This window comes from Embiotoca jacksoni, unplaced genomic scaffold (genome assembly GCF_022577435.1).
Source record: "Embiotoca jacksoni isolate LCO1_2020_lvr unplaced genomic scaffold, fEmbJac1.0.p SCAF_12, whole genome shotgun sequence".
Lineage (NCBI taxonomy): Eukaryota > Metazoa > Chordata > Actinopteri > Embiotocidae > Embiotoca > Embiotoca jacksoni.
In genome coordinates, this window is record NW_027185252.1 from 9,568,512 (window position 1) to 9,577,641 (window position 9,130).

The 9,130-nt window shown below is 41.9% G+C and overlaps 1 protein-coding gene across 1 annotated transcript in view; it reads right to left on the reverse strand.

The window, feature by feature from the left end:
• pdzd7a (PDZ domain containing 7a) overlaps positions 1-8,677 on the reverse strand; it is a 16,458-nt gene extending 7,781 nt beyond the window's left edge. Inside the window, exons 1-9 of the mRNA XM_069144048.1 lie at positions 8,485-8,677; positions 7,300-7,437; positions 6,964-7,138; positions 6,363-6,539; positions 5,667-5,814; positions 3,634-3,694; positions 2,456-2,971; positions 444-602; positions 1-35 (exon numbers count right to left, since the gene is read on the reverse strand). The exon at positions 1-35 is cut by the window's left edge and continues 126 nt beyond it. Of these exons, the coding sequence (XP_069000149.1) occupies positions 1-35; positions 444-602; positions 2,456-2,971; positions 3,634-3,694; positions 5,667-5,814; positions 6,363-6,539; positions 6,964-7,138; positions 7,300-7,437; positions 8,485-8,677 (1,602 nt within the window). The remainder of the gene's footprint in view (positions 36-443; positions 603-2,455; positions 2,972-3,633; positions 3,695-5,666; positions 5,815-6,362; positions 6,540-6,963; positions 7,139-7,299; positions 7,438-8,484) is intronic.
• Between the last annotated feature and the right edge of the window lie 453 nt (positions 8,678-9,130).

Sequence of the window (9,130 nt, forward strand, 5' to 3'; positions counted from 1 at the left end):
GGTAAAGAGCTGGAACGGACGACCCCGCTCCTTATCTGAGGAATTAAGGTGACAGCAGAAATAACACGCAAGCAAAACAATCTGAGGATTTTAACCTAATTACAGTGGAGTGAAGTAGTTGCTGTAATGGTTATTTTTCAAGAATGTGACAATAATTATCTCGTGTTTTTAGAGCGTGTGTAGTTAATTTGTGAAAGTTAAGAGCCCCTGGAGATGAGCTCTGTGATGCATTGTGTTATAATTTAATATTCATGGGACATCCAAATGTTAGGAGTATAATCTGAAAACAGGACACTGTATTTTGCTTGGCCTGGTTCAAGATCTCTGAATCTCTGCTCACATCTTTGATTTGTTAGTTATTAAATGTCAATTCTGTCAAAACTCTGTATTTTGTTTTGTGGGATGCATGAAAGAAAGAAAATGTCCTGTGACTATGCTCTCACCTTTGTCAGCACGGGGAGACGGTGACTTGGAGCGACTCTTCTCTTTACGGTCTTTCTTAAATAACAGGTTGACAAAGGTCTTGGAGCGCTGCAAGCCGGTTTTACCCCCCGTTGAGCTCTTCTCCCTCTGCTGCTTCTCCTTCTTCTTCTTTCTGTCCTCTAAAAGTAGAAAAATAGAAGAGAAAATAGTCTCTCTACATACACAGACATACAGTATGGGGTCAGTGCAGATACATTTCTGCAACCAGTTGCTGTGAAATATGACAGATTTTGACAGTGTGTGAGGTCTGCTTAGTCCTTCACCTGAAAAACGGTGTAAATAAATAGAAAAAAGTAATTAATTGAAACAAAATAAACTAAACCAATCAATAGCAGGCAGTGACATGTCGTCTTTGCAGCAGTTACATCTTCATACAGAAATCTTCCAGTTGTGCTGAACCATAGTAAGCCTAAAGACACTCTGCATATCTGTGTGTGGGGTTGAAAACATGATTCATTAGCCTCTGTGCTGCTCCATGCCTAACTGTTAGCCAATAACACTGGGTGATACACACTCTCTGCTATGAGCACAGACTGTTCATTCCTCTTCCAGTCAGCTCCCCTGTTCACTGCAGTAAATCTGCCACTGTGGAAAGTAACACAGTCGTACTGATGGATTGCAGCTACACCAACCTGAACACCCCCCCCCCCCCCCCCCATCTATTGAGAGCACTACACTGAAGTGCTCCGCTTACATAACAAATGTCCAATCAGCCCCAGGCTTTGCCCTAAGCCCCCGCCAGGTCCTGGAGATACGAGTGAGCTGGATAAATTGAGAAGGAAAGGCTAATAACTCAACAGCCCCGCCAAGGCTTTGGATGGATATTTCACCATATGCTCGTTCTTATTCATTTCTCACAGAAGTACAACAAGTGAGAGTAAAGGGCAGTGATTAATCATGAGTCTGTGTCAACTCTGCACTCCCAGGCAAATTCTGTCTGGAGCTTAAATCAGCCATGTGGAGTCTGGAGGGAGTCTTGTTTACTTCCTGGAGTGACGGAGGGATGAGAGGTCAGTGAAGTTACACATATCCTGCAGAAAATCTCTGAAGGGTTTGAGAGTGGATATCATTTCACAGTGACCGCAGCTACTGTCACAAAAACCAGCTGATTGTAGCTGCTTCTAAATGTGACATGATGACATGAAAGGCTGATGTCTCGGCTGCAGTGAAGAGTATAACCTGGCTGTATCTTTGAAGCCAATTTAAGGCATTTAGATAAAAAAATGTGATATTGATAGCCAGCATGGTCCAAGAGACATCGTTATCAGTCAGTATATTGATAAGTCATCTGATGAATAACTCAAAAGACTCACTGCAACCTTGCCAGAAGATTCAGTCAGTCCAATCGAAAAGAGTTGTCTCTGTCTGAGATATGCTTATTAACTTGGTGGAATCTGTATTTTCTGAGAGAAATAATTATGACTTTGTCCTCCTTGCTGTTTGCTATAACAGGCTGGTAGAGGATCAGATTTTATATAGATTTTTCTGATTTTGAGCCTGTTTCCCAGGATAAATATGTTAAGTTATATGACAGAGACCGATCAGAGTGTGTTTCTCTATTCATCACACTGGATGGATTGCTATTAAATTTTGCACACTCGGGATCGCTGTGAACTTTAATGATCCTCGGACATTTTTATTATTTTCCGATCAGCCTCATCTGTGCTCTCTTTTTAGTGCTACTTTACAGTGAAGACACATTGCAATGCAGCACTGGTTATGTGAACTGACAACCAGAGCCATACATTTAAGAACAAATAATTTCTTGCACTTCTCTGGTTTCTTCTTTACATCTTTTCTCCCTTAAATATGACCTACGTATGAAGTAATACCCTACATTTAGTGAGTAAAGACATCTCTTGGACATTTTGCATTTGATGGTCCGTGTTCCCTGATGGATAAACTATTTAATAATGCACCTAAACCTACAGAGCAACCTCACATCAACAGCTTCAGAGCCTGAGGATCTCACCTGACACCGTGATGTGGCTCTGGGAGCGTCTGATTGGCTTCCGTGGTCTACTCAGGGCCATCAGTGTTGCTGTCTTAGGCGAGTGTTTCTCCACTTCCTTGTCCCCAGATGACAGCGTCCTCGTATGTCCCAGTCCCCCTTCCCTGGTTCCTCCCATCTCCCTCGGCCCTTCCCCTTTCCCACGTATAACTGTGTCCTTCAGCAGCACTGTTGCACCCACAGTTCGTCTGGTTTCTGTGGAGACCAGCCTGTCGGGGTGTGACCCATTGGGTGACGGGTGGTCCCGGTAGTTTGGAGCTTGAGGGTCAGTCTGTATGGCGGTGTCAGCAGTACGCTCCACGCTGCTTGGACGTCGAGAACGGTCCTCAGTGGAGATGGCGACATCTACCATCTCTGAGCCGAAGATGGGAGGAAACAGGACCTGGGAGAGACCACCGAGGGAGCTGGAGGACAACGAGGAGGCAGAGGAGTTGGAGTCTGACCCCTGTGACGATGGTACAGGGCCCCCATTGGCTACTGTAGAAAACAATCCATAATTACAAGTATGGAGATTAGTGTGTGTTTAAAATATTATTGTGAAAGTGCAACACATTATGCAGCTTTCCAACTACTACATATATGAGCACAACATACACAATACGATTTGCACATGAAGCTTCATTTCCGTATTTTACAATCTTCGTTGGGTTCAAAACCTCTCTGCCCTCACAGCCTGATAATCCTGTAAGCTTTTCAGAGACAGAACATGAACCAGGACTTCTTCTTTTTCTTTTTCATAATGAAACTCCAAAATGACTCTGTATCTTGACCCAGATGTCAGGTCATGCTCTGTTCCAGACGACTGAGCTGCCTTTGAGAACACTGAATTAATCCTTGGCTGTGTTCAGAAGTACTCATATCAAAGTGGAAAAACAAGGAATTTGAGTTTTGGTAAGAAACAGAATGACAGGGTTCTGGTACAAGCAGGCTACACTTGGACAATGTTACACTTTTCTTTTTGTTTAAGTTGGCTTTGCAAACAGACTCGAGAATTCAAATTCCAAATAGCCAGATCAAATCTTCATTATTTTGTTCTACATTATTTTGTTCAATCCTCATGTCTTTATAAAACTCAGCTCAAACATGGTCTCGGTCTAATTATACTTTGTGATAAACACATTTTAGGAGGGTCAACATACGCTTGTCGAGCCAGCCGTATTCTGCCACCATCTCCTTGTATGCCGGGTATCTCCCAGCTTCCTGTTGAAGTGCAACAAAACAAAACATTCAGCAGCAGCCAACAAGATTAAACTAGAGAATCAGACGTTTACGGTGTAGAATCTCTTTAGATCTACAGCTGGCTCCGTGAGCTCACCATACAAACATAGTCACAATGACAATGGTAACACATGGATGATTAATAAGTGTACAGTTATGTTCAGCATTTTAATCGAGTGTGTTAGCATGCAAACATTTGCTCATTTGCAGAAAACGCAAACTTCAGCTTAGGCTGATGGAAATTATTTTTTCAGGTATTTTTGACTCAATCATTTTTGGCAAGTTATAAATACTATAACTTGTAATAATTTAGCCTCAAGGGAACATAAATGCCTATATTGTATTTAATGCCAGTTCATCCACTAATATTTGAGACATTTCATTCAAACCCACCAATGTGAGGACAAAAGCAAAGGTCAGGGGATCATCAAAGTCTTTAGGATTCATCATCTGGGCACCATGAAGGAAAAGACTGACAGACTGTAAATTAAGGACTGAAAGACTGCGTTTTTTTTAATCCATTAAAACATGGACAAACAATTATTTGCGTCAGAGACAGACTAACAGTCTCTTAAACATCTGCAGTCTCGCACAGCGGTTTTAACCCGTTGCCTTTCAGGACACAGTTATTTCAATTGATATTTATGTTAGTTCATATACTAAATGTCAATTACTGGATGTTAGAACAATATTGCAGATATCCATGATGTTATCTTATCTAAAAAGGCTGCATGTACATATATTATGGTGGTTGGAGTGGATATGAGTGCCATGAAAAAATAAAGGATTTGAAGGATGAAGCCATGTTCCATCCATTTTTAGTGTACAGCAGCCTCTTAAGTGTATTTTAAGGGATTGTCTGACCAATAAACAGCTTAAGGTCAAAAGGAAAACACGTAAGGTTTATTTCAACAAAGGCCTCACATGACCAGATGGAGAGAGTTTAATAACTAGAATTAATCCTTGCTGCACTCTGTATGTCTCTGATCCATAAATGGGTCAAATACAGGACAGGTGGAAGGCATAAAATTCAGCTTTCTGTTGATTATAACCTGATCCCAGACTGCTTTTGAATAATGAACGTCGTCCCTGGCTGTTTTTCACACGTGGAACCTGAGATCAGAGGAGTAAAATGAGCATGCAGCAATGTTAGTGAGCTAAGCGAGTGCCCATACGCACACTCACACACACTGCACTACACGCATGTACCCATTCACACACATGTACACACAATTCCTTTATCTAGAAATGAGACAGGTTAAGTGGCACTGTCCTGCACACACAGACACACATAAGGAATTCAAGGGCTGTAAGCCAGCTGTCTGCTCTGCTGTGCCGGCTCATTGAGAAGAGCTGTTGTTGTTTAACAGGCTAACATTTATTATTGTGTCAGCACTCAAGGCTCCATTCAATTGTTCCATTTAACCCTGAGCAAATGATTAACACGGCAGCGCAGATACATCAAAGCCAAAGGGAACACATTTCAGAAATCAGACTTTGACGATTTCTTTTTTGGTCATTCGAGGGCTACAAGTCTTTAAAACAACACTGATAATATCACCTTATAGTTATATATGTGGCTACCATTTTCACAAATTATTGTTTATTTATATAGCCAGCAGACATTGAGCAACATGGGCACAAGATGGATATTAGTCCAATATTTACTGTCCTTTTAGCTCTGTTTTGTTCTCCACCAACCCCAGACCGAAATGTTTGGCCCTTTAGCTGCTAAATGCTTCACTACATTCACAAGCCAGTCGCCAAACTCTGTGTGTGTGCCGTTTGCTGCTGATCAGGTAGCAAACAGTTGTTTTAACAGAGCTTTTTTGGGGATAATGAGAGTGCTTTTAGTGAACCAAAACAATGAGCTTAAAGAGGCTAAGAAAACACAACAAAGCTTAGGGGAAACCGCAGAGTTCAACTCAAGTTTATGTGCAAAATCTTCTCTTACCCTGATGGTCAGCATGACGTGGGTGTGGCTCTTCAGGACCTCGACTGCATTGCTGTGGGTGATGTCATCAAAGCTCACCCCGTTGGCTGCGAGGATCTGATCGCCCATTTTGATGCCGTGCTGTTCTGCAAGTCCACCCGGGTCCAACCTGAAGAGAACAGGTATGAAGACACATACAATCAAAGACACACACAGGGGATAAGGATGTCTATTTCATGTGAGCAGTTCCAAAGAAGTATAAATTATCCCTCTGCATATCATTTTCACTTAAAATATTTTGTTCCATTTTACATTTATTTCATTAATTTTTCTGTCTCTCTTGTTATTGGCTGCGTCTGTCATCTTAAATGTTTTCATGTTTGTCTTAGTCCCACGAAAGGCACAACTACACTACACAGTTGTTTAATTTAAGTCTGGTTGCTCTGATCTAACACAAAAACAACAACAACAACAACAAAAGTCTGAAAATGAGACTACGATGTGTTACATAATTATTTTACTACGTCTGCCTCTTTCTAGCTCAAGGACACTTCAGCAGGGTGGGTTGAACATGGGTTTCACCACCTGCACTAACAACACCACACTGCTGCACAAGTGAGTTTTCAAGAATCAAATAATTTTGTTTATCTGGTGTTGATGGCCACTATAAATTTAAAACACGTGAATGTGTTTCAATCCCCACTTTTGTGTTCATACTTAGACACATAGATCCCCAGTCCGAACTCTTTGCCTCCTCTGATGTTGAAGCCCAGACAGTAGTCATCTGATGTGGTGAAGAGATGCACGATTCTGCGGAGAGCGCTGTCCGAACTGGCCTCTGACGGTGTACGGCCGCTCTCCTCCACCACCATCCGCCGGTGAATCAGATCCACCCTACACACACACACACACACACACACACACACACACACACACACACACACAGTGTATGTGCACATGAAAACATGCATAGACTGCTTTCTCTTTATCCACTAAACTCAGGACTGTCCGTATCGGTTAATCAAATAGCCATAAAGGTCACAGCAGTAATCCATCCACTGCTGCCACATGAAACCAAGATACAGTATATCCCAAAAGAAAGAACCAGTGTGAGCTACAGTCAAGTGACAAGACTACACAAAACAAGAGCCACGCAAAGGTCAGTGGTGGTAGTAAAAAGGTTTACATGATAATATAACCAGCAAAGAGTCATAATATATAGTTAATGTGTGGTAAACTAGTTAAATTAACTGGAGAGGGTAAATATTTCATCTCAGTTTTCTTCACATTCAGGCCGCGCTGAGCAGACGGGCCTCACCACGTGGTCTTCTCCTTGGAGTAGCGGATGCCGGGGATCTTGCCCACCCGTCTCAGCACCATCCTCAGCCTGTTGTTGCCTGTCAGGACCTTCACAGCGCTGCTCATGGTGATGCTCTCCAGGCTGACCCCATTCACCTCCACCAGCTTATCACCCACAGTCAGCCCAGCCTGCGCTGCAGACACAGGTGGAACTCAGCATGATAAACAACAGCAAATGTCACACACAAACAGAAGGCCTCACATGCAGACGTACATGTACAGAAAATAAGCAATCTGCGTAAATAACACTTTCACGTAAACGGACAATACACGCTCATACACACTTCCTCCTAACCTGCAGAGCTGTCATCCTCCACCTTGCTGACAAATATGCCGAGTCCATGTTCAGAGCCCCCGCGGACACTGAAACCCAGACGTCCATCTGGACTCTTATCGACCGTCACTGTGTGAAGGTCTTCGCTGTCATCCCCTCCTGCAAACACACACAACCACAAAACCCACTGACATGCACCCGTCATAAAGGTCTACGCAGTCTGACGGACAACTAACTGCTGACGGGGACTGTGTCAGTCACAAGAAAATATGGTCTGGAAATGTAAAACTGAACAAATGCATTTACATAAATTCCTGTTAAACGATAGAAATTATACTTACGCAAATAAATGTACTCCTTTACTGTGAGTTAAAAAGTACTGAAACATTGACACATTTTCAAATACGTTGCACTAATATTTAATACCTATGAATTTGACCAAATTCATTCAAAATTCTCAAACCTTGAAATATTCATTTTTCCCTAAAGTAGTGAGTGCCCTCAAACTTTTTCAGACCAGGACATATTCATATACTGGAAGTTTTGATTTGATTTAGTCAGTTCTCTAACTACTGAACTTTTTGTGAAGGTAATTGATGATTAAAAAGCCTTTAAATAATTATTTTTTTTAAAGAATCCTCACTAGTCTTAGTTCATTAAAGTTTTTGCAGTGTCCATCTGTGTGGTGTCTACTATGGCTGCAACTAGTTTTTTTTTTTTTTTTTAGCATCGACAGATCTGCCAAGTGTTTTCTCAATTAATTAAGGAATTGTTAAATCTATAAAATGACAGAAAACATTGAAAAAATCCAATATAAGTTGCCAGAGCCAAAAGTAACTTCCTTAAAATGCTTGTTGGGTCTAATCAACAGAACAAATCCCAAAGTTAATCAGTTTACTGCCAAGCGAAAGAGAAAACAAGCAAATCTTCACATTTTAGGAACAAGATCTGAAATTTCTTTCAGTATTTTAGCTTGAAAGGAGTACAAGAAAATTCATTGACTTTTGAAATTCGGGCACATTAATTCTCCTTCAACTGACCAAACAATTATCCGACTAATTTTTTTAAGCAGCAACACCTACAATACACTTCATATATTTATTAGCTTGCTCTGAACTCTAAACTGAAATTGGACTAATGACTAACTCAGTGGCACTGTGTGTGTTACCAAGGTAACAGAGGATTACTATTGTGTTCAGAGCTCACCATCAGCAGGTGTGTTGATGAGAATGACCCTGCCCATAGGTGAGGAGGACCTGCGTCTGTGGCGCTGCTGCTTTTTCAGCATGTAGCGGGTGGTGCTGTGGGAACCCCCATTCTGGCCTGCGTTGTTGAAGTGGGGGTTCCCCCCTCCATTTGTCATCTCCCTCCAGGCAGGGGGGTGAGAGGAGTGAGCCATGGTTTGTCACTGGAAACCCTTCCCTCAGTCATCCAGGCAGGAGGATATCCAGGGTTGCCGGTCAGGATGGAAGAGATTCAGCTGGGAGTTGGGAAGACGCGGTGGGAGAGAAGTGTTGTGGAGAACTAGGCTTTTTTTCTTCTTTTTTTTTGCCCCTGCCGATTGAAACTCAATGATGAATTTCAGGAGTTGGTCCGCACTGGAGCAGGAAACTTACAAAGCTGTAGGTAACATCCCTGATCTCCACTGAAATCAGTTTCAGGGTTTACATGAAGCTTAATAAAAGGGAAAAACATAGAAAAACTCAAGAGTTAAGCTGAAGCCACGGCAGCTAAATAACCACAAGACATACTCCTTTGTAAAAGATGGCCAAAAAAAAGTAGTGCTCCATGACTGAACAGTGGATGTTGAATTTCCTTTTTCCTTATCCCAGGATAAAGTCCTACATTTTAG